Source organism: Schistocerca americana, chromosome 2, assembly GCF_021461395.2.
Source record: "Schistocerca americana isolate TAMUIC-IGC-003095 chromosome 2, iqSchAmer2.1, whole genome shotgun sequence".
Lineage (NCBI taxonomy): Eukaryota > Metazoa > Arthropoda > Insecta > Orthoptera > Acrididae > Schistocerca > Schistocerca americana.
In genome coordinates, this window is record NC_060120.1 from 615,997,418 (window position 1) to 616,024,459 (window position 27,042).

At 36.6% G+C, this 27,042-nt stretch overlaps 2 protein-coding genes across 2 annotated transcripts in view; one reads left to right on the forward strand and one right to left on the reverse strand.

Moving 5' to 3' along the window:
• The window catches only part of LOC124595375 (probable actin-related protein 2/3 complex subunit 2), a 59,476-nt gene extending 45,601 nt beyond the window's left edge, over nt 1-13,875 (reverse strand). Inside the window, exons 1-4 of the mRNA XM_047134092.1 lie at nt 13,714-13,875; nt 13,291-13,384; nt 13,093-13,192; nt 11,375-11,561 (exon numbers count right to left, since the gene is read on the reverse strand). Coding sequence (XP_046990048.1) covers nt 11,375-11,561; nt 13,093-13,192; nt 13,291-13,384; nt 13,714-13,787 — 455 coding nt within the window. The 5' untranslated portion in view covers nt 13,788-13,875. The remainder of the gene's footprint in view (nt 1-11,374; nt 11,562-13,092; nt 13,193-13,290; nt 13,385-13,713) is intronic.
• A 106-nt stretch (nt 13,876-13,981) lies between these two features.
• LOC124595695 (DNA-directed RNA polymerase, mitochondrial) overlaps nt 13,982-27,042 on the forward strand; it is a 294,066-nt gene continuing 281,005 nt past the window's right edge. Inside the window, exon 1 of the mRNA XM_047134553.1 lies at nt 13,982-14,218. Within this exon, the coding sequence (XP_046990509.1) occupies nt 14,080-14,218 (139 nt within the window). The 5' untranslated portion in view covers nt 13,982-14,079. The remainder of the gene's footprint in view (nt 14,219-27,042) is intronic.

The following is a 27,042-nucleotide window of genomic DNA, read 5'->3' on the forward strand; positions in this document are numbered from 1 at the left end:
TGGAACATGTTTTATGTTCACATATTATGAAATTTCTGGAAGCTGAAATCTCTACTATATGAATCAACATGGGTCCAAAAACAAGAACAGTATGAAACCCACCTTGCTTTGTTCATTCATGAGATCCAGAAAGCAGCAGATACAGGGACTCAGGTAGATGCCATGTTCCTAGACTTCCAGAAGGCATTCAGTACTGTTCTGCACTGCTGCCTAATGGACAAACTAAAAGCATGTGGAACATCACGCCAACTGTGTGGCTGGATTGAGGAGTTTCTAATAAACAGAAAGCAATGTTAGAAAATTGTAGTGAAATACAGAAACACCTGCAGAGGTTCAATGCTTGGTGCAGGGAGTGGCAACTGACATAAATAAATGAAGGAAGATTTGGGTTTAGTGACACATCAACATCACGGTCATGAGAGACTAAGTACAAGTTCTGATCATTTCAAGAATCGAGAAGCACATTGGCCCATGTCCTTTCAAAGGAATCACACCAGCATTTTGCTGGAGCAATGGAGAAATCACAGAAAAACTAAATCAGATTGGTAAGACAATGATTTGAACAGCTGTCTTTCAGAATGCAAATCCAGTGCCCTAACCGCCACACCAACTCACTTGGTATATAAAAATGTAATGTATAGTGAATACATACCCAGAAAGATCTTTTATTGAATGATTACATGATTGCAGAACAATCACGGGACGCAGTTACCACCATAAAATATCTACAATTACGCGTACACAGTGATCTGAAGTGAGAGAACCACACAAAATTAATTACATGTGAAGCAGCTGCCAGAGTGATACACTAGAAGAATCCACACGAAATTTTGTTTATCAACAAAGGAAGCAGCTTACATTCGACCAATACTCAAATACTGCTCTTCAGTATGGGATCTGCTCCAGATAAGACTGATAGAGAAAATAGAGAAGATCCAAAGCAGAGCAGCATGTTTCATTATATGTCCACTTACCAAGCACAAAAGCCTCACAGAGATTGTCAATCAACTCCAGTGGCAAGTTAAAAGTTCTGAAAGTGTACATTCCTCGAAGAATCAAAAAAATATTTTGCTTCCAAATACATACATGTATGAAGATAAAATCAGAGATTCCAGCCCACACAAAAAATTACCAGCAGTTGTCCTTTCCACAAACCAATCACAACTGGAACAGGACACGGGGAAGTGGCCCTGGCACACAGAACTACTCTTTACCACACACTGTGAAGTGGCTCGTAAAGTACAATACAGATGTAGACATAGGCAGATTGTTCCATGCAGTAACTGCAGCAGATCTCATCTTTTATGCTGTGATTTATCTGTTCTAGCTACCACTGGGGAAATAAGGAAGAAACAAAAGCCACAGCTGTTCAATACCTCTGTGGTAACATGGTTGTGCTGAAAGTGTTGGCTGCATTGTTTCCTTGGTTCCAATCTCAAAGGAGGCTAGCTACAAGCAGCCAGATCAAAAATCAATAAGGAAATTTTAAGAAAACTTCTATATCATAAGTCATCTTTCTGCTTCCGGTACTTGTAGTGTAAGGACGAAAAAACTTATCTGCTTTCCCTGACATAATTATTGGTTTTTGTGGCTTAACAATATTATTTGTATAATTCTGGCACTGTGTAATTTATTAGCTGTGTTTCTTTATGCATCCACTCCAACTACCAAATTTCCAAGCTACTCGAGCATGACAAAGGACAGCATTTTAACATAGACTGCCTCAAAGTCCGAAGTGCATAATACCAATTCATGTTGACTTTGGCACACTCGTGTTACAGATACTTTGTTTGATTAAAACAGACTTTTTTCGTAAGGTTATCATGGTAAGGTGTAATTCATCTGCCCATATTTTATAGCAGTTCCCCATTACCTTATAGAAAAAACAATAAATATCAGAGAAAATTAATCATTAACCACATATTCTCTTATAATATGTAAAATAGTCTGACAATGCTCAGGTAGTTTCCCAGTCCACTGTCCGCATAAACCTAATGGTTCAGATTTAAAGAAGCTGTCAAACCAGGTTTGAAGAGCAATTTTGTTCAACTGTTTGATAGTCAGCAGGAAATGTAAACTTCTGAAGATGCAAGATCAGAAGAATAAGTGGGTGAAGGAGGACTTCCCAGACAAACTCCTAGACAATTTTGCTTCTGACATCAGCAGATTGCGTTATCACGTAGTAGCAACATGAAGCAGTTTTGTTGGTCTTTTTCTTACAACATGACAAAAACCCATGGGGAGGATTTTGTATCGCACAACGCCTTTATTGCACAATCAGTAGTAAAATATTATCTGTTCACACTGCCCTTTGCTCGTGGAGTGGTCTTTTGTTATGGCTCAACCTTTAATTTGTTCTTATGAAACTACACTATCACATTTCTTTGAAAAAGTTGCTTTGCCAAATATATTTTACGTAGTGTAACAGGGAATTTGTATCAAATGTTGCCTTTTGCAAGTTTATTTGATCAACTCTAGCACCTAGCCTTAGATTTGATCAAAGAAAGCAAATGTCTTCTGTTTACTGCAAGTGGCTAGCATGCATAAATTAACTGTAAAAGCACTGTGTGTTGTGTATATGGAGTGGAGAAGAACATTCAAAATGCAAAGGAGGCCATGTTTCAGAGCTTATTGTGACCTTATAAAAATGGGAAGGCATTTTATAATCTGACATGAAATAAGATTATTTTTTTCCTTTTTAGACATGGAGATGGAAATCCAATCTTTTTCTTCAAAGCGAATTAAAGTAGTCTACGCTTACAGACTTGTATAAGAAGTCAAAGCTGGAAAATATTTAGGCAAGTTCATTGTTACTGCTGATGTTTGTTCACAGAAAAGGTTATTAAAGAACTGCTGTTGTTGGTCAAGGACAAAAAATTAGCACAATATGATTCATTGATGAAGCAACAATTGTAGCTGAAACTGAATAAGGAAATGAGTTTTGAGCTAAATGTAATGGAACATGTGCTAGCTGTAAGTTAAGGTACGCACATGAAGAAGAAGAAAGTGTCAGAGGCCGACATACTGGAGGATTAAGTGCTGCAGATGGGAAAGAGAAACTTGATAGGCATAAGCACGTCACAGAAGCACAGACAAGGCCAAAAAGGTCTTTTATAAGAATAAACAGCAGCTAATGTCCAAGACAGTAAAACTCATGCCTAATTTTGTAAGTTTTAAAATGAGTTTGATATCCTTACGGAAATTCACAAAACAAACTACAACAGGCGTAAAGCATCAGAAAGGACTTGGCACGTAAGTGGATATAGTTGTAACCAGTTCAAGTTTGAATGTAAACATATCTCATCACAATTCATTTCTCATGTTAATGGATTTGCAATGGTACAATTACAACTCTGCTAGACTGAACTGTATACATCACATTGCACTCAGATTTTATTGTTATACGTTAACATTAACAGCAGGTGAGATATCAGTTTAATTACATTTCATATTTGTGTTGGAAGAAATCACTGCCTTGTATAGTAACTGGGAGCTATGAAACTAACAGCAGTAAAACCAGCAATTTCTCAGTTAATCCCATGCTGTCCTATTGCTACCACATGCCAGTAACTCTGAAGGAACTATGACAAAACATTTGATGACAGTTAATACCCCTTTTTGCCATATCAAAGAGCTTAGCCAAAGAAATATGGCAAATATTTAATCAAATTTCTTTATCACAGAAATTTGATGTGCAATACCAGCCATAGGAAATCTCAATGAGTGAAATGATGAAACTCAAATAAAAATCCAGCAATAGTTACTCTTTTGATGTTTTTTGCTTTAAATTTAAGCACGCAGTATCCCTACAGGCGACTTTTCAACCTTGCCTTCTGATTGCAAATGTTGTTGAAAGGTTAAATAATCACAGTCAATCACATACATCAGTTATCAAGACTTCCCGAATGTGGAAAATCATTCATGGTAGAACAATCTTTCTTGAAACAATATAATCTTTTTAGGGGGTCAGTTGCCCAATCAAATTCATCCTGTACACAATACATATGCTTCGACCTGCCTCTGCTGCCTTCAACCCTCTATTAAACCCAAAGAGAGTAATGGTTTGCAAATATTATACATTTTTTCACTGGCAGCTCTATTTTATAGAGCTTAAACAACATTCATAAGATTTAAGTATGCAAAATCCAATATGTGGCTACAAAACAAGTATTAGAACTTCAAAAAAGAAAATGGCAATTGATATACAATGTCCCATACACTCTCAGTACTCCACGCATGTTGTTCTACAGCATGGAGTTTACTTAGTTTATCAAAATTATTTCACATAAAAACAATTTTATATTTACCAATTTGAGGGGAGATACATGCCTAAATTGTGCCATGATGCAGTCACTTGGTCAGGAGTGGCTGGCATCAGGTGGCTGCGGTAGGGTGAGGAAACTGTCAAGCATAAACTGTTCTGATCTTCACACAGCCACAAACTCTTTCGCAGGAATATTTCAGGAAGATTCTCATATTACTGGTAGGTTTGAAAGTGAAGCAAATTATCTTCAAGGTTCCATCAAACGGAGACCTTTGGCACATAGCAGCTACATGGTTTAAAGAATATGGGAAAAGTGGACTCAAACTTACAACTTTGTTTCTATGTTTCATGATGTTTACCTCTCAACCACAAGCAGAACAGCACTAAAACAGGTTGAGCAGAAGGTAACACTGTTCGCACACACCTTTGTATCCTACAGTGTTCCCAGATCAAGCAGATGGCCAGAGTTACCGGAGTCTTTAGCACTGAATTACACCGTGATGGATGATGGCTTGAGGCATGGAGATAGATGTCACTCTGCATGGATTTTCTACATTTACAGTAACATAGTGGTCTTCTCTTAAGTAACACATCACGGAAAGGTAGCTAACCTCCTTTTTCAAGTTCCATCATGAATTTTATTTTATGGTGAACAGAGTGTAAATGACATAGGAACTTTCAGTTTTTCTTTCCATGCGATCACGGCACAAAAACTTGGGTGATTCTAGTGCCCTTGCTTCTAAGTGTTCCAAGTATAGGTTCACCATGACAAGCAACGAACAACAACCTGTCGCCACACTGTAAATTTGCTTGTAGTATTTGCTGTCAAACAGCAAATAAACTGATGTCAACATGTGACTAAAATGTCCAGTGAAACAATTGCCAAACTTTTCTGTGATTAGTTCCAAGGTTTCAGAAAGTGGGATTCTTGTAAAAAGGGAGACTACATTGAAACTGACCACAGTATCTACAGTGTGGAACTATAATTAACTGGGGGAGTATACAAAGTGAGTGCAGATTTGAATGTTGTGTTTGCACTTCCTCACATATTTGCTGAGAATGTGTTTCAGGTACTCTGCCAATATTACTAACCACAGGTCTTCGAGGAATAACTTCCCTGTTTAGTGTAAGAATGACAGATCGTCATGGTAACACAGTTGCTTGGAAATTTATGATGTAAATGACATTATATGGCAAGCCTGTCTTTTTGAGAGGAGTCTCCATATTCCTCTTGATTTTATTCATTCATCTATCTGTGTTACTCAAAAGATAAAAAATCTTATTATAGTCCACAAATAACATCAGGACTGTGGAGATGCCCCATCAGCAGACATAATTATAGTTTCCTTGTCCTCCAACAAATTTTTCAACGCTACTCATTCTTTCTAAGAGATGATGAATCTTAGCAGTGGGATCTTGGTAAGTACTCTACGCATTTTCAAACAAACCTCTTCTGTTGCTCTGTGGAGCTGATGGAATCTGCTGTCAGCAGCATTTTGGACTGGGTGTGAAATTTAGAGCTTTAACTAGGATCTTCAGTGTATCCTTGTCCAGATGTTTGTCAGTGAGATTAATTACTATATGGCTACTTGCATCTTGTCTTTGTCTTCATCCCCCCCTTCAGCAATCTAATTTTGCTGTCTGGGTGCAAACATTTTCTGCTGTATTGATTCTGCTTGTCAGTATGTCATACCGTCAACCTATTTCCAATAGTCTGTAAAGAGTATCACCGACATATTAAGATGAAGTTCTTTTCAGATGACCTCTAGCCTTTGTCATGAATTCTCTCTGTACTAGTGCCAGGATTGCATGGTGCACAGTCCTATCAGTGACTGGGGTGTTGCTATAATGTTTGATACTGGCAAACATAGGTACAAACTGTTCATTTTGACACTTTGATAGGACAGTCAGTGTACTAAGAAATCTATCTTTTTTTCTGCTGCAGGTTATATAACGTGTGTACATTGTGGAAACCCCACCCCCCCTTTCTGTAGAGTGAAGGGATGTGATCTCACCTCCACACTGCAGTGGTGACACAGAATCTACTGACTGAGGTCATCGTCAATGGCAGGGGCCAACAACAGCTTCACTTTACAAATATTAAGTGCCTGAAATGTATTTAGAATCGAGCGAACTACTGCCAATGAAGTTAATTATCTAAAACTGCAGAGGGATGATTAGGAGAAAAATGGAAGACAATCTACACGAACTGATCAAATAACTCACAAGACATACTGATGAATTTTTTGCCATGTTGGATAAAAGGATTGAAGACAAGAACTAAAGGACTGAGAACATGAGAGAATGCTTCAACTTAACAGAATTGCCACTGGCAAACCATCTCTTCTAGCCTGACACTCACCTCTTTTTTTAGTTTCCCCACATTTTCTACTATTTTCTCTTACTCTATATTTTTGGCAGCATGTCTACGTCTATACTCTGCAAACCACCACGAGGTGCAGGGCAGAGGGTACGGCCCATTGTACCAGTTATTAGTGTCTCTTGCCGTTTCATTCACACATGGAGCATGGGAAGAATGATCGACTGACTGCCTCTGTGTGTGCAGTAATTATTCTAATCTTATCCTCATGATCCCTGCATGAAAAATACGTAGGGGGTTCCAGTATAGCTCTAGAGTAATCATATAAAGCCGGTTCTTGAAACCTTGTTAACAGATTTTCTAGGGATACTTTATGTCTATCTTCAGGAGTCTGCTAGTTCAGTTCCTTCAGTGTCTCTGTGACACTCTACCACAGATTAATCAAACCTGTGGCCATTTGTGCTGGCATTCTCTGTATATGTTCAATATCCCCTGTTAGTCCTATCTGGTATGGGACCCACACACTTGAGAAATTATTCTGTGATGGGTTGCATGAGTAATCTGCAAGTAATCTCCTTTGCAGACTCACTGCACTACCCCAGTATTCAACCAATAAACCGAAGCCTACCATCTGCTTTGCCCACAACTGTGCCAATGTGATCATTCCATTTCATATCCCTACACAGTGTTACACCCAAATATTTGTATGAGTTGGCCAATTTCAACAGTGACTCATTTATATTATAGTCATACAATATTAAATTTTCTCGTTTTTGTGAAGTGCACAATTTTACATTTCTGAATATTTGCACCAAGTCGCCAATCTCCAATCTATGCTGAAATCTTATCAAGATATGACAATATTTATGCAGCTTCTTTCAGATAGTACTCCATTATAGATAACTGCATGATCTGCAAAAAGTCTGAAGTTATTATTAATATTATCTGCAAGGTCATTAATATACAACATGAATGGCAAGGGTCCCAACACACTTCCCTGGGGCACAACTGAAGTTACTTCTACATCTGATGACGACTCTTCCTCCAAGATAACATGCTGTATTCTCCCTATCAAAAAGTCCTCACTTCAGTTACAAATTTCACTTGATACTCCACATGATCATACTTTGATAATTGACGTAAGTGTGGTACCAAGTCTAATGCTTTTCAGAAATCAAGAAACACTGTATCGACCTGGTTGCCTTCATCCAAAGCTTTCAGCATGGCATGTGAGAAAAGAACGAGCTGGGTTTCACATGATTGATGTTTTTGAAATCCAGTCTGGTTCGCATTGAGGAGTTCATTCTGTTCAAGATACCTCATTATATTGGAGCTCAGAATGCATTCTAAGATTCTACAACAAATTGAAGTAAAGGATATTGGATGGTAATTTTGTGGATCACTTCTACTACCATTCTTGTATACGGGTGTGATCTGTGCCTCTATCCAAGAACTGTGACCAGATTTTATTTGGATTTTTTGGAAGATCGCTTGACAGTATTCTGCCACTGTAACAACTGATGCCATCATGCACTGCTCTCTTGACAAACAAGTTTCATTCCACATTTCTCTTTCTACAGTTCTATGCTTTGTTTTACGCCTATTATGCTGTGATCTCTCTCTTTTTTTTTTACAGTGGCTGCAGGCTGAACTGGGTAGGAGGTAGTTGTGCATGGCATCTCGACCCCTGCAGTGAACATCATGTTGTACATGTTGTACGTGGCAGTTGACCTCTGACAGTAACATTTTTCTCCACATTGCAGCACTCACAGTACTTCCTTGATGTGGTGGCAAAGGAATATCTCACAGCCTGCACATACCACTCCACGACTCTTAAATCATTTTTATTACCTATCCATTTCTGGTCAGTTTTTGTGCCACCTCAGTGCCTGCATCCATGGCAGGGGCTTATCCCACCATGCCATTGGTATGGCCCTACTTTTCAACATGCAGGTCAGAGCTCATTGTCTCCACTGTGTGCATACCATGAAGTGGGAGATTTGGAAGTGATCTGATCCTCAAACAGATTTTACATCTAAACAGTACATTCCGTACTTGGGTTCCTTATAAAGATTCATCTACTAAGTCCCCTCTACAGTCCCTAGAAACCTGTAATAGGAATTTTGGCTCACTCTGTATATATGGCCAGCATTTTAACAAGTGTAAGATTTAATGAAATGTGGATACAAGTTGCACCCAGGTTCTGCTAATATAATTAACTAGCTAAACAAGTAAGTTTTTCGTGGTCAGGTTGATTGGAGGAACCAACAATACGCAAAGAAAAATTCAAGAGCCTTAAAAAGTCAGATACCTTAGTTAAAATTCAATTTTATTAGAGGACAGGTACAAAAAAAAACTAAAAAAAGAGGGGGTTTGGGGAGTGGTAGTAATTATCATAAAAAAATTATTTTGTTGGCAGTAGCTACCTTTATCATTCATAAGGAAACATCAACTTGACCTCATAATTTAACGGATAAAAACACACTTCGAAGATATCAGCCCCAGCAACTGATCTCACGTGAAAATATGGGCAATAATTCCGACAGTACACAGATATGAACTTCTGAAGATACAGCTTTTAACGTTTTGCACCCACCAGTTCTTCGTCACTCATTCCACGTCACACTACAGCTGCTTAATCCCTGAGTGCAAAGTCCTGCACAGTGAAGTGAATAAGAAGTTGTGAATTAGCATTTTGACATTGGTAACACGTTTTGGTCATTGTGTCAAAGTGTGCGATGTATAACCTGCAGTGATGCCAGAGATGTCTTTGCACTTTAACATTTTCATATTGCAATCACAATGCTATATGTAAATTAATAAGTGTGACATTAAAGAAGTAATGTAGTGCTATTTTTATTAATGACACTGTTACTCATTATTTTCTTTGGATTTTAAATCTGGCATTGTGAAAGTGAACAACATTTGTATAAGATGTGATTTCTTCAATGTTACTGGCATGATTAAATCGTAAACAGAAAATCAGTAACCTCACTTCATAATATTTCTTCATTTGCTTAGGTTTATTCATTTTGATTTTGAAGCACATATATAGCTGCAGACATTAATATGAGAACGATGTTAAAACAGTTTTGTGCATATGTATACATGGGGTTGATGTATTATGTACTCATATTACTTTTTTTTTAGTAGAATAACATGTTCTCAAGCAAGATTTCAAAACACGTTGGGTAGATGTGTCCGTGACCCTTTCTCTTCCATCATCTTCAACATCACATGAATAACAGGGTTCTGGTTGTCACTGCATTGTACAGTACTTCATGTTTGGGCATGAGGTGGCTACAGTGGTTGGAGCGAGTGATAACTGGCGTAAGCAAACATTTAAAAGCTGTGCTTTCAGAAGGCTACAGCTGCATACTATCAGAAGTAAGGCCCAAATTTTTGCACTAGATCGAATGCTAGCGCTGATAAACTGCAGATGTGCTACTCAAAGTAACTCTTACGTTGAAAAGGGGCACAAGGAGGAGGGGGAGAGTTTGGAAGTTTGCTAGCTAAGAGGAAGGAATTTATCGAATATATAGTTTATAACTCTTTCTAAACGCCTGCCGTTGAACAGTACTATTTCATCTCAGTGAGTATTCTGAAGTAAAACTTTCACTGGTGCATATTGTCTCATTTTTAATTCTATGTGACTGGAGATGATAATATCACCAAAGCATGTCATCTGCCTGCATTATTACTATTATGACACACTGTACTGTAGAAGTCAACCAATAAGTGAAGGCCACTGGGAAACAATCATTAAAATATTAGACAAAATTATTAAATCACAAAGAACCACTCATTCTCTTTGTGCCAATGATTAAGCAGTAATACAGTCTTGGGCTGTGCTTCTACAAGATATAGGGAACTTAGCTGTAGCCTCTTTATTATCAACAGAGACAGAACTTATTTAATGAACATGTCTTTCAGTGTTCATTTCACATAACTAGCTGAATTTAATCACTGTGTCAAACCGCAATGTTAAAATGGGTTAGAGCTAGTACTGAACAATAAAGTCAGGGATTTCTTTCATCCTTGCCTGAAGCAAGATAGATAGCAATGTACATAACAGCACCTGCAGATAAGATAACTTTTAAGCTTATGAGATAGCTAGTTATCTTTACAATTTCTACAAACAAAGTTTGTCACAACAGCATAACATACATACCACAAATAGAAATATACTCAGTAATAAGTATTGTTTGTTAATGTTCATGGAGTATTTTAGTTCAAACTCACATCTAGTTGCAGTGTACATATGTATATGTATCTTGTCTCATTGTGATGAGATTTTCTTTAGTTTTCTTTTTCTCTGAATCATCAGTTATCTGTATTTCTGAACTAACAATTTTAACACACTTTTGAAAAGCTCCCTTTGGCACTTAATGAAAATTTTGTTTCCTTAAAATTCTCCATATATAGCACAAAAAATTAAAACTTTTTCAAAGTAATAACTGTTTTTGTATGAGTATCATTGCAAGGAAGAAAAAGGAAATTACATGAGATCTAGCTCTTTTTAGCTTGGAAAAGAAAAGCAAACAGTACCTGGACAAATGAAAAATACTTGCCTGCCTTGTTAAAAGGTACTTAACATTTTTTGGCCGTTGTATTGCAGAGAAATACATCTAGCTTCAAAAATGATTTCTCCTACAACTGTCTCACTAGTTACAAAAATATATGCTACTTTTGACAATAGCCAATAATGGTAATTATACACTGTGAGCTACTATGAGGAATGTGTAAAAACTCAGTAAATAAGAATTAATATGGTTAACAGTATTACTTACAGTGTTTCATCGTTCCTGTAATTAATAACAGCTCTTTTATGGCCTTCCTCGCCCCTCTCTTGGAAGTCAAAATACTTTTCAAATACAGATGCAAAACAATTCCTCTTCAGAAGACCAATTTTTTTAACAATATCTTCCCAGTCTTGGGGAATACTTTCCAAGTCAATTAAAACTGAAACATTATAACCTGAAAAACAAATAAAGAAAAAAAAACAGGAGTCATGTACGATTTTAATGGAGCACTGAAAATGAAACTTACACACAAGCAGATTAATCACTACTACTGTGAGGGGGAAATATAATTGATCATTTTCATCAGATTTCCATTGGATGTGATGAACACTTAGTTTATATGTAGTTATTAGAATTACTTCTATTTGTCTTTTTTATTTGGTCTAGTAAATCTTACATATCCAGTACAGATCAGATATTAGACAGGTCAATGCAAATATATCTACATGTTTACATGACATTTTCTGTGTATTAATGAATTTTTTTTTTCAGCTCTGACTTTTAACTAAACCACTGTAACTAGAAAACTACAACTGAAAATATGAATACAATTATATTAATGATTACAGTCTTTATATGCTACAAGTAGATAATGTCATATTTACAAAATATTTCTGTAAGTGATAAAGAATGTGGCTTATACACTTAATTTTAACTCTCTTAGGTACACAAACATTTTGGAGGAACTCTTCCAGACCATAGAAGCAACAGATATTCTTTTCACGCTGCTTCCATTTATTTAGATCATTTATTACCTGAATTTTTTGGCAACTTATCACAAACAATTTTACTGTGGTGTAATGTTCCTTTTGGCACAAATCGGTTTTTAAAGTCAGTTTTCTGTCTTGTATGCAGATAATGAAGATTTTCACTTTTGAGGACACTAGGATTTGTTACTGCACATTTCTTAATAAACACTGCTCTTTCAAAGACGTAAATGTATTGAATAGAAGGAATCCCCCATCCTTTTAAATAGTGGACCATAAGGTTTGTTACTTTTTATTCCAGCATGATATTTTGCATCCTGGAGAGTTTTAGAAGCTATAGTGGGTTACGCCACACAGTGATCCCATATTTCAGAACAGAACGTATGTCAGCACAGAAAACAGTCAAACAGTCTTTATGGCAACAGTTTTGAAGCACTCTCATTAAATAATCTCTTAAAAATGCTATCAATCTAAATGTAAAGATGCTGGAACCAAGCATTAACAGTACAAGATTATTTACTTTTGTGGCAATAAAATGAAGAATGATATACAAGAAAACAGAGAAAGTTGAAACAACATTAACTCCATGGTATGAGATACCATCCATCAATGACAATGGTGAAGAACTCACTATATCTTCAGATGGAAAACGATTCTCATTTTCCCTTCTTAATACAATTATTATTCTTTCTGCGGGAAAGCTTACAGATATGCTAGCCTATTACTAACACAATCTCAGTAGTGCACAAAGCTTTTTTGTATAGGGTGGGATTGGGAATCTCCCTATAAAACAACTATGAAGTCATTCTCGTCTCCATTTAGCGCTGTACACAGCAGTCAATCTAATATATCTTCTACACTAAGCCATGATCTTTGGTGAATATATAAACATTCAAGTCTAATACAAAGAAATATTTTGCGACACTGAACATTCAGTATTGCACATAGGCCTACAAGATATACACTGTTTATTGAATAATTCAAATGTTGTACTCTTACCATCTTCAACTTGAGTAAGGAGAGGGCCATATTCTCTTTTCAGGAGTTCATCAGCACCATGTTCTTGTAGTTCTTTGTAGAATTTCAATGAAATACTTGTCTGGAGAGAAACCAGAAGCAAGACAGATGCTTAGACAAAAACAACACATTTTCACTATGACGTACGCTATACTGTTAATTATAAAGAGGAATACCCACTCTGACTTTAGTTTTATCACCACCTACGTTTGATATATGAAACAGAACTCCATCAAAGTCAGCAATAGTGATGTCTATCGATTCTGGTTTATGACTGAAAAGATGACTACAATCAGTTTAAAATATAACAAAACAAAAATTTGTACAGTTTAATACAAACATAGGCTTCTGTCAGCTGTCAAAAACATGGTATGACAACTACGTTAATCCGTTGGGTTTTAAACGAAAAACTCGATGTCAATCATATGTATATACTGTATCTTAACGCATACTAATTATACTTAATACTGAGTGTGCCACAGATGATTAGGATGCTGAAGGAATCGGGAAGCGATGCTCGTAGAACTCACAGGCGCTCCACCCCAGCCGGTGGTTATAATGCCCATTTGGTATGAATAATACCTTCTTAACATGAATACTAACCCCGCAAGGGCGTTTTTGAATTTTAACGTTAGCGTTTCTTCTACTATCCTATTATTGATCTCCAGAAGGATCATGTTTTCTCCAACTTATAAACAGCTCTTCATACAACCCTCAACACTACTACAACACTAACACTTCCCCCTTGGGTGGATGCAACCGGAAGTTACAACTTTAATATGGAAGTGGCCGAAACCTCGATGATTGGTAACAGTGGGTGTCACGTGATAATAACAAAACACTTCATTCAAGTAACAAATGAAGAGGGAAATGCTGTGCGCTCCGGCATGAGGAGTGCTGGGCACCTAAGGAAGATGTAGTTATTGTGTGAATTGTGTTTGTTGTACTCATCTCTACGACAGTTGACCCATGCTCAGAATGTATCACATACTGAAACTACGTAAATTTTATGCGAGCAACACAGGATCGCTGTCATCGTCATTAAGTAAACATTTCTCCAAAAGAAAGTGCCCGATTTGTGAACATCCATTTGTACCGCAGCAGAAAGGTATATAAAATGTGTTACTATACTTATTTTATTGACATATACTCCACAGTTTTTCTTAGGATAGTGCATATCTTGACAACTTTAATGATCTTCAGAATAAGCTGTGCCTGGAAAACTTTCACAAGCCAAGTCAAAATGCCAGGAGGACGGGATACACGAGCAGGGATGGTGTAATTTAAAAACATTCACCAGCCATCCGAATTGAACAGCAGTAAACACTAGAGCAAATATTCCCAGACTATTCGTTTCTGAGTGGGAGATATGTCACTGAGAAAAATAAAATGAAACATAATTACCAGCCAACCCACACTCTTGCAAAACGATTGCAGAATTTTGCAGCAGAAGAATTATATTTGGCATTTTACGTAGTCTAATAGGAGGAATGTGTGCAGTTTCGTTGGTGTGTTGTTACTGAGCATCAAGATTGTACAGGTGGATGTACCACATAGATGTAACTGCAAATTTGTTTTTGTCTCTCAACACTATTTTCAGCAACCAAAAGTAACATTGGCGGTGGACCAGGGAAGTTTGATGATATAGTCAGTGCAGTATAAACAGATTTGTTCTGGATAGTGGAGGGAACAGGAATGGTGGTGGACGTCCCATTGAGGGGAGCCAGAATTTGGTAGGTAAAGAACTGAAATGATTCAGTCTACCTTTTCTGATCTACATTTAATGTAATATGATGCCCATTCTGCATCTACTGTGCTTGAGTACTGTGATCTCATACCTTGCAGAACAGTGATAGCAGTAACTTAACATTAACAGAACTGGTTGGCAGGCAAGAGAGGCAGCCAACCACATGGAAAACAAGATATATGCCTTCTTGCTGAACAGATGTGTGCTCTTTGCAGCATGGATTAATATTACTTCGTGTGTGCTGTGCAGGAGGCTACTACCAGTACTGTGAATTGCAGTACTGGCCTTAACAAATTATTAGGTTGAGTTTGGGAGCTATTCCTATGCTGCTGTTCACAGAAATAGACATTTTGTTCTTTAAAGCAAATTTTATAATCGATCTCCAACTTTTTAGGAGGAGGAGCTGATGATAGTGATGATTATGATGTGCTAACAAATGAGTGTTAATGTATAATAGTCTAAGGATATGATATTTGTAATTACAAACTCTGCTGGTCACTGTCATAGTCCATTTTTGTAGTACAATACAACGCACCAGTTCTTCCAAGATTTTCCTAGAATATTATCCCATGCGATGTTAGAGGGCGGAAAAAGTATAAAATGTGAAAATACCTTTCTGCCCTAATATTTTACAATATCTCATAAAACTAAACACTTTTACTAATGTAGTTATTTGAGTAATTGATCAATATGGTTGTTGCATTTTCTCTACCAGGAATATTAAATACAGGGCAATAGTAATGTTATTCTATTACTCTTCCCATGTCTGGTATAAATCTTGTTTTCGGAGGCTGTATAGTTAAACTACTTGGTGGGGCCATAACTGCATTAGTAGAAAAAGTACTTTTTTTTTTTTTTAAACTGTCATTGAGGTATCAGTAATCATTTCTAAGAAATGTGCCAATACAAAATTTTATTAAAGACACAGAGTGAATGATGGTTTGCATGTATGTGAATTTCTGTGTGAAAAAGGAGGCAGAAAGAAGCAGAAAACAAATGCACACGTGCATGTATGCCCACCCACATCTGATAATCCAGTCAAAAGTGGATACACACTATCTTTGTTGAACATGTTGTCACATGTCAATGGGCTGTTCCATAAGAGGATGGACATAGGCCTAAATCATAAAAAAATTCCTATTATAACACTGATTACCACTTCACCTGGAACACAAAATTTTTTCATTTGAAGCTCTATCTTTATGTTAAAAAGTTCTGAAACTGAAGAAATGGCTCTATAACGTGTCTAAAATTTCAGCTTCTAGTTACTCTTGAAAACTAATTTCTTAAAACAAAGCAGCAAGCATTGTAAAGGCATGTATTAACAAAATATCTCCAAAAAACTATAAATATCTTAAGTCAGTCCATTTCATTAGCTTCTTTTGAATTTATTTAATTAGTATTGTTCCCAGGCTGATTTGTTTTTTGTTGGTCTCCCCTCTCATTCTGTTACTGACAAAATCATGAAGTTGTTTTTCAGTACCAGTGCAGTTTTATGGAAGGCTGTTATAGATATGCAAATACAGATTTGTGAGATAAAGAAAAGACTCATTTTAACAGTATTTTTACAATGTAACAGAATGACACACATGCAGTAAAGAAATGACATAAATGGAGTAACGGAATGATGTAAATCAAGTAAGGGTATGGCATTAATTTAATAATGGAATCACATTAATTTTATAATGGAATGACTGACATTCCTTGAGTCTTAAGATGTTGCACATCAAATACAGCTATATGGTGGCTATATTGCGATTTTAGACCATTGTATGTTGGCTATTCTCTGAGGGAAGTACCGTAAACCAAGAACATAATTTTAAGAGAGAAGAAAGGTACATAGTGTCTGTCTGAAGAGCACCTGCTGAAACATGACCAAATAATTCTCTTTACTTTAAATTTACAGTGATATGAGTAAATGGATGTGTGTTGCATGTAGAATCTGACAAACCGTCTTTCTTCTTTCATAACTTAAGCTAATTAAATACTTTCTGTGGGGGAAATACTGCAACTGCCAAATTATAAATAAACTCATTATTGCCTATAAGAAAAAAAAAAGATAGAAAAACAATTTACTGACTTCCTTTGTACTACAACAGGATGTTGGCTATCTTTGACGGTCATTATGAATGGAGCCTTTTTATGTATTGTGTTGTTAGACGTTTTCTACTGTGACGGTGCAACCAGTCAATTTAAGCAGTGTTTCTTTTTTGCCAACCTGATATTTTTCAGAGAACGCTATGGAATAAGTGTGCAGTCCGAAATATTTGCAGAGCTGGGAAATGTGTGCTTCTGGTGTTAAGGGCTGTCAGAAAATTACAAATGAAAGGCGTCACAGCATAAACGTTTTTTTATATCTGCCCCGTAAATTGTGGAGAATAAGGAGGAATTAGCTCAAATAAGGATGGGAATAGTTTCAGTAGAGTAGACCAAAACCATCTGTGTTGTTATGCCTACTTCTTCTTTTATTATTGAGTACCATTATTACTCATTGACTTACTCTCCAGAAGTTTGCACACAATTCCAAAAACCAAGCTTCAGCCAAAGCAAAGTAAAATGACCTGATTAATTGTACTGCCTTGCTTCGAGGGAATTTTGCTCTTGTTTCATACGCAAACAAAAAGGACAAGACTTTTTGTGGGACAGACGATTTATGTTGAAGATGGATATGAAATACGAAGGAAGACCCAAATGGAAAAAAAAAGTTTACATTTCCCCCAAAGGAAGATAAATATTGAGTAGAAAAAGACCAAATTGTAGGGAATTTGGCTGCAAGTGCTGTAGATCAAAGAAGTAACTACACTCTTTCTCACGCAACTGCTCGGTGAAACTGGTAATTTTTAAGTGAAAGTGTCATTCTGTTACTATTAAGTCCCATTCCATTACTGGAGATTTTTGAAATTTCATTAGAAAATATTTTTTAATGCATTTATCTTCTGTGCCATCTTGTATCCCATTTATTCCTCTCCATAACAGAATTTGGAAATACAGAAGCGTCCGATCCCGCCCGTCTGCTTTGACCCATGACGTCACAAATATGGTGGAAACGACCATAAACCACGATTCCAATATGGCACATATAAAGTCGTTACGTACACAACATATAAAGTCGTTACGTACACATTGTGAGGACGAAAATACATCGAAAAAAAAACACACACACACGTTCCACAAAAGCCTAATGACACTAACGGGACAAGCGCTGGAAATCTGAGGTTTTTGGGTGGGGACAAACTAAATATAAACAAAAACAAAGATGAGGTGACTTACCGAACAAAAGCGCTGGCAGGTCGATAGACACACAAACAAACACAAACATACACACAAAATTCAAGCTTTCGCAACAAACTGTTGCCTCATCAGGAAAGAGGGAAGGAGAGGGGAAGACGAAAGGAAGTGGGTTTTTTTTTTTCCCCACCTCCGGAAAGGCAACTCACTCACCCTTCACTTACCCCTAAGGTAAGTCTTTCCGCTCCCGGGATTGGAATGACTCCTTACCCTCTCCCTTAAAACCCACATCCTTTCGTCTTTCCCTCTCCGTCCCTCTTTCCTGATGAGGCAACAGTTGGTTGCGAAAGCTTGAATTTTGTGTGTATGTTTGTGTTTGTTTGTGTGTCTATCGACCTGCCAGCGCTTTTGTTCGGTAAGTCACCTCATCTTTGTTTTTATATATAATTTTTCCCACGTGGAATGTTTCCTTCCATTATATAAATATAAACAAATTTAGACAGCCACCCCCATACAAAACCACGCAAAACGACGAAAAAAACCGACATCATAAAACTCCCCAAATACCACTAAACACAATATCATCTGGAATCGGACACTTCCCTTAACCTATATAGCTCAACAGCAGCTCCCGATCCCATAAATAAGGACCTAACACTTCCATTGACCTATATAGCTCAAAAATATCTCCCGATACCAATACCAACATTCACAGCCACACATTGGGATCAAACACTTCACTTGACCTGTTATCCTTATGACATCTCCATATACAGCCGTCCCTGGTCCGAGACGTCGGAACTTTAAGTAAACCTCATTTCTGCACGACATACTGAACACTTCACGATTTCATCCAAAAATCCGAATAGTTGAAGAAATTTTATTAAGAGACAACGCATTGTCCCCCATAATAGCCGACAACCGAAAACTGTTGACCCTGTCAGTCATATCCATACCTACCAAAGACATAAAAAAAGCAATTTACCAAAATTCACACACGATGCCACACTCGCAAACTAAACCAAAAACATCACCTAACACACCACCAGAGAGCACCACCGATCGCATCAGAACGACACCTACAAACGCGCCACTCTCACAAACTATATTCCGCGCCGTCGTGACGTTACACACCAGAACAGCCTTACGTCACGGGTCAACGCCGACGGGTGGGATCGGACGCTTCGGTCGACCCCAGAGTTTTTATTTCTTTTTATAGGAAATGAGTGAGGTGAATTATTGATGTTTTATAAAAGAGAACAATATGCAGGTCATACCATTGAATCACCTGAAGTATTTTTTACATAATTCTCATCACATGAATGAAACACAAACTGTTACCCTAAGAAAATTACATTTCTTTGCTTATGTAGAAAATACATTAAAAGCATTTATCATTAATAATAATAATTCTTGGTCTATTTTACCTTAAAAGTGGAAAAAAAATCATAGAGAGTATTCCGTCACTTATGTGACTTCTCCTATTAAGGTCTCACTATCTTTCTCTATTGTGGTGGGAAAGTTAACAACTGAGGTTTGTGGTCAGACTCCTCCAAAGAATTAATATTGAATTCACCACAATTTATTGGTTTTCTCATTTTGTCAGATAAGTGCCATAAAAAGGGCTTCTAAATTTTCAAATGACTCTGGAAAGTTGTGCAGTGTTTAATTATATTTGTGCTGTTGGGCTGAATGACTTAAAATGCTCATATTTCAGTGGGGTGTTCTGCATAAAATCTTTTGTGTCTATTGTTTTAAATTATTAGTTATTCCTCACACTTCTTCTTCAATAGGAAGCTGTGTCATATCAAAGATTGTGGCACCACCTGCTGGCTTTGACTCATGCCGTCATCTGCATGTTGGAAACTCATATTTTGACCTATATAGCTCAAAAATATCTCCCGATACCAATACCAACATTCACAGCCACACATTGGGATCAAACACTTCCCTTGACCTGTTATCCTTACGACATCTCCATATACAGCCGTCCCTGGTCCGAGAGCCTGGTGAGATCACTCATCACACAAGTAAACATACACAGTTAATACAGATATATTTAACTGCAGAAATAACATCAAACTAACAGTGCAGCCGTAGGAATTATGAGACTGAGTCATTCCATGTCAAATCAACACACCTATTTTACCTTACCCTCTTAAATTTTGCTGAAAGTTGGTATACTTATAGTGGGCACTGAGACTAACAAAAACACCAAATTTCAATTTTTTATCTCAAACCATTTCTGAAATATGGCTATGTAAACTTTTCAAAAACCAGCCAAAAATGTGTGAATGGACTTTTTTTAAATTGTCCTAAGAACTGCCCTAATTGAGCTAGAGAACGGGGAAAGGTGTCATTTTGCAGCATTTTCCATGCTCTTTCCAGGGATATACAACAAAACATAGTTCCTAATTAATAACCTTTTTCAAAATACTAATTAATATTTTGATTTAATTTTTTTACAAAAAGTACATAATTGAAAATTTTCAAAATATTTCCATAACTACTTCATACTATTGTAAATCACATGCCAAAATATAAATCTGGGATGATGATGGGTTCATTGTTAAATAAATTATTCCAGACTCTTGTTTTTCACTAATGGCCCTAGTTTGACCAAATTGACCTTTAACAAACAGGAATTTCTTTAAAATATACTGAAAGGTAAGTAAACAAAGTATTAGAAATATCAAAACATCACCTTATTAAACCAAAACTAATCAGCATATTTTATAATTAAGTTGATTGCTTATTTTAATTTCATACAACTTCACTAACAGTATATTAACCGATATAACAAAAACAAGAAATTGAGCATTTAACTACAAATTGAAATAAAGTATGAATAAGTACAAATATTTACATAATAGTTCTGGTCCATGATGTTTGAAATGAAACTATTAAACAAATTAAATACATAATGTTTGTTTTTGAGTAACAGGTATCTGTACATAGCTAAAATTTAACACAATAGGTACTAACAATAATTTTGAAACAACTTTCTATAAAATATACATTAACACTAACCTGAGACAAAAATTAAGTTTTGAGTTGAAAGCAGTTTCCCAATAAATTGTCTTGGAATTTCATATATTACATTTTAATAAAGCTGACTGGGTTTGGTTTACATCACTTTCATTAAGAATGTATGTTCTCCCTGTTGGAGTAAATGGATTCACTTTTGTGAGAACATCCACAACTGACACCCACAGGACATCTGCATGTGCAGGATAAGAGGATGACTTAGCTGGTCCACATGGATGAAGAAAAGTTATTTTCACTTCATCAAGCTCTTCATTTTTGTCTAAAATGTACCCAAGCCACCAGTTTTTGCCATATACAGTGGTGACATAGCCTGATACATCTTGTAACTTCAGTTTGTCTGGTGATGTAGTTACTTCCCTCTCCCAACTCTGCATGTCACCTGAGAAGTATTTGACTATTAATTTTGATGTAGTGTTGGGAATGAAAACGTGAAATTGCTGTGTTCCTTTGATTGTCAATGCCTCTTCAAGTCGGCTTTTTAAGAATATTTCTGAAGCAGCATAGTCTTCTTGAGTGGAATATGCAAAATCAACATTTGTGATATTATCTACTGCCCACTCAAATAGATCTCGTGCGGTTTGGATCTGATTTTGGTATGGCCTTTGCAAACTTGCACGAGCTGCCAGTCTCTTTACTGCACCCCCTACTCCATCGCAAGGCCCTTTCCCATGTGCTGTGGCTGAAAAGTGCCACTCAGCTTTAATGTTGAAGTCTTCCTCATGAAGGCAAAGGTTCGGGAAGTTTTTCTTATTTTTATACTGAGCGGCAGAACAGTCAGAATAATAGCATATCTTTTTTGGAATCTTTTGAAATTTATTTGTTAGATATGAAATTAGCTTCTTTTGAAAGGTTTAAACTGCAGTTGTATTGTGCTCCAGGCAATCAGAATGACAAAGCTCATATGCTCAATTTTGTCTTCCTCTTTGTAATATATAACAAAAGGATGAATGGTAATCTGTTGTCTTGTCCAGTGGAAACTCTGAGCTTCATCCTGTAGAACTATACTATAATTTTCTGAAAAATCACATAGGACAACAAATTCAGATTCCATAAGGTTTTCTCTTGTGGAGTTAAGGAATGTTCATTGTTGCTTGGAAATGAAGTATGCCGAATCAAAGTCGACATCTTACTACAAAATAAATCTATGAATTTTTCAGAAGTTTTCTGAACAATTTCCAGATTACATCGGTCAACTGACATCCACTGTTGGAACTGAACTTGTTCAATTAAGTTTTCATGAAAAGAGTCTTTTAAAATTTTACGTATGACAGTTTCTCTTGGGCAGTATTCACAGTTTCCCATGTTGCAATCAACTGATGATGGGTTGCAAAGCATTTTTACAATGCACTGCTTATAATTGTTTAAGCTGCTGTTTGTTACTGTATTTAGTTTGGCATTTTGTATCATTAATTTTATGTTTTGGTGAGTTGTGCACACGCAGAAGTGTGTATGCCACTCCAGCCAGCTAATACACAATGTTTTGGTCTCAACTCAGCAAATTTAGAGAAACCTATTTTTATGTTAGGAAACTTGTCTTTGTTGTTTTATTTCCACTTGTTTCTGTAATTGTCTAACAATCTTTAATACCTGGCATTGCCCTGCTAACTTCATCATTTTCATAAAATGAATGTACAGTTTTGACAGTTTCTGTTGGTGAACACTTCCCTGGTTTTGGGTTTGGACCTTCCATGAATCCTCTCTCTTTCAAAATTTTTTTGGACTGCCGAACAATGTAATTAGAAGCATTAAATTCCCTCATTATTTTCCTGACACTCCACTTTTCAGGTAAATTTGTAAGAATCATTAGTTTTTTTGCTCTACTTATAGAATTTTTAAAGTTTCTTTTAAGATTTTCAAGAACGGATTCATCAGTATCAGTATCTGACGAAGAAGTTTCAGGAGCAACAAAAAGTTTACGTGTCATTGATGAGATTTTCTTCACTTCTGATTTGGCGTAATGCCTAGATGTTAGTTTTTTCTTGTCAATTGGGGACTCACCTAGTTCTTGAAGTGTTGTGTTAAATGTTTTAACAGCTACTGAAGTTGGAGTGAAGTCAGGGTCTTGGTCTCGGATGATTATCTCTGATCCAGAAGATTCTTCTTCAACACTTTCATCACTGATGGGCTCTGGTGTATTTTTCAATTTGGTTACATCTTTCCTACATTTATCAAAAATCTTGGCACCATTTGGTATTTGAGGAAATAATTTGGGCATCCATGTTGTGACGTTTCTCAGTTTTTTTCTGTCTCTAATAAAATGATTTGACTTCTTCAATGGATTACAACACTGCACTCTTACAGCACTGCACTTTTTACTTGCTTCCATATTTATACAAAAACCAATTCAATGTATAGATTTACTTGAAAATGAACTATTAAATATAATAGATACAGACTGGTCAACACAGAGGTAACAACTGATTTGCACTAAAACCACAGTGCACAATAATGCTGTAGGCACACAAAGCCTTAGAAGGTAACAATGCAGACTACATCATTTCAATGATGGCTCCAGTCTCTGAATTATTGTACAGACATCAAGCCCTATGTATACGGTCCTCTACTGACATACTACCTTAAAGGTCAGTTTGGTCAAACTAGGGCCGTTAGTGAAAAACAAGAGTCTGGAATAATTTTTTTTTAACAATGAACCCATCATCATCCCACATTTATATTTTGCCATGTGATTTACAACAGTATGAAGTAGTTATGGAAATATTTTGAAAATTTTCATTACGTACTTTTTGTAAAAAAATTAAATCAAAATATTAATTACCATTTTGAAAAAGGTTGTTAATTAGAAGCTATGTTTTTTTGTCTATCACTGGAAAGAGCATGAAAAATGCTGCAAAATTACACCTTTCCCAGTTCTCTAGCTCAATTAGGGCAGCTCCTACGGCAATTTAAAAAAAGTCCGTTCACACATTTTTGGCCAGTTTTTGAAAAGTTTACATGACCATATTTCAGGAATGGTTTGAGGTAAAAAATTGAAATTTGGTATTTTTGTTAGTTTCAGCACCCACTATAAGTATACCAACTTTCAGCAAAATCTAAGAGGGTAAGGTAAAATTTTTATTTAAAGTGTGTTGATTTGACATGGAATGACTCGACTTTGGGCAAGGACAGACAAACTATATGACAATCCTGATAATAAAGATATACCAAAAAGCACACTAACGTAAACTTAGGCAAACGAAATCTGTAATGATCAACAAAACCACAATAAACAAACCCGTATCATAAATGTAACTTGACATATATAAATCAAGCAAAGTCCAAGAAACCACAAACCCACACATAGCTCCAAACCCGATACTGGAAATGTCACCTGACCTATATAGTTCAAACAAAATCCATAATACCACAAAATTACACATGGTTCAACAATTCTGGTCTCTATTATTTCTCTTGATTTATACAGGGTGTCCCAGGAGGAATGGTCAATATTCAGGGAAATGACAATAACAATAATTTGAAGAAAAAAGTTTAGTAAACATGAGTTCTAAAATGCTTACTTTAAGAGCTGTGGCACATTTACATCCCCAGTACTATGAAACACACCTCTTCTTCTGAACGGGTGCTCATAGCTCTTAAGATATGCGTTTTAGAGTCTTGTTTATTAGAGTTTTTTGCTTCAAATAATCATTCCTGCCATACCCTTGAATAGAATATTGACCATTATTTCTGGGACACACTGTATACCTATCCAACTTTTTTTTTTTCTTCTCTGTGGCGGGTGGCGGCTGCTGGGAGTGGAAGCTTTTGATCAGCCCATAGAACATTGGCCGCTGAGACAAGCCCCGCCTCCTCGTTCCAGAGCAGCCACCTACAGCTTATAAAAGAAATTAATGTGTAATAGGTTAATGTGTCACAGAGGTGACACAGAAGTTGATGGTGAATCACTAGAAGGATCAGGTAGAGTCTCTTTGCTCATTTTTGTAAGTAATATTAGTAATCATTACATGCAAAACTGCACTCAGATCAACACTATATTCACAATGGGTAGTTATTGTAACAGTGCACAATACTTTGACATACCTAATGTTGGCAGCAACCATAAACATTCTGGAGCGGCACTAAGTCAGCCAACTTCCACCGGTCACAGAGGTGCCAGGATAAACTGTTCCAATACAAGTGAAAACAAAGTCAGTGGTACCACAAAACCAACATATACACATACTCTAATATCGAAAATCTTACCTCACCAATGCACATAAAACCTTCATGACAGCTACCAATCTCAATCCAACATAGTTACCAACAACTCAGCCCTAACAAGAAAATATAAAACTGCATTAACATCCATTTTGATATACAAGCAACACAGTTATGCCCACATAAGGGCACACGCACACATACTTAAAAAACATTATTACCAAACAAAGTCAACCAAAACATAAATCTAGCAGTAGCAAATATAATATATCATCAACATATTCTCTCGAATAATAAGTGTGGACTTCTCAGACCAGAAACGCCTCTGAGTAGAATGCCATATTTCGTCCCACTGACAATGCCACATATACTTGTCCCTGTACCATGTTTCAGTAATGTTGGTCAATCTCTTACCTACTCTACAGATTTGATTCTTCACACACTTCCCAGTTAAACCGAGTAACTGTAGGAATTAAATCATGCCCAACGTGTTGTCCACCATTGGATGATGCCAAGACCTTACCTATAGCCATACTCTCCAATCCCCTGTGATGTGCATGACAGAGGGTACATCCCATTGTACTAGTTATTAGAGTTTCTTCCTGTTCCATTCATGTACTGAGTGCAGGAAGAATTAGTTTGTGTTGTAATTAATGTAATCTTGTCCTTACGATTCCTGTGTGAGCGATAAGTAGGGAGTTGTTGTATATTCCTTGAATAATCATTTAAAGCCAGTTCTTGAAACTTTGTAAGTAGGCATTCTCAGGATAGTTCAGTTTCTTCAGAATCTCTATGATGCTGTCCCGTGGGCCAAACAAACCTGTGACCTTTTGTGCTGCTCTTTTCCGTATATGTTCAATATATTTGGTACAGGTCCCACAGGATTGAGCAATATTCTAGGATGGGTAGCATGAGTGATATGTAAGTAATCTCTTGCGTAGACTGATTGCATTTCCCCAGTATTCTGCCAGTAAACCGAAGCCTACAACCTGCTTTACTCACAACTGTGTGTATGTGATCATTCCATTTCATATCCCTACGGAGTGTTACACCCAGGTATTTGTATGAGTTGGTCATAGAATAGTACATTTTTTCGTTTTGTGAAGTGCACAATTTCACATTTTTGAACATTTAAAGCAAGTTGCCAATCTCTGCACCACTTTGAAATATTATTAAGATCTGACTGAATATTTATGCAACTTCTCTCATATGGATCTTCATTGTAGATAACTATATCATCTGCAAAAAGCCTGATGTTTCTATTAATATTGTCTGCAAGGTCATTAATATGCAACATGTAACAGCAAGGGTCCCAACACACTTTCCTGGTGCATGCCCAAAAAGTTACTTCTACATCTTACGATGACTCTCCGTCCAAATTAACACTCTGTGTCCTCCCTACCAAAAAATCCTCAGTCGATTCACAAATTTCACTTGATAACCCATATGATCATACTTTTAACAATAAATGTAGATTTGGTACGATGTGAAATGCTTTTTGGAAATCAAGAAATACTGCATCATCTGGTTGCCTTGACCCAAAGCTTTCAGTATGTCATTTGAGAAAGTGCAATTTGGGTTTCACATGATGATTGCTTTCAGGATCCACCCTTCTTGTAAACAAGTGTGGCCTATGCTTTCTTCCACCTATTGTGCACTGTTTTTTGTTTGAGGGATCTGTGATAGATTATAGTTAGAAGAGGGGTTAGGTCAGTCGCAAATTCAGTAGACAATCTTTTATGGATCCCATCAGG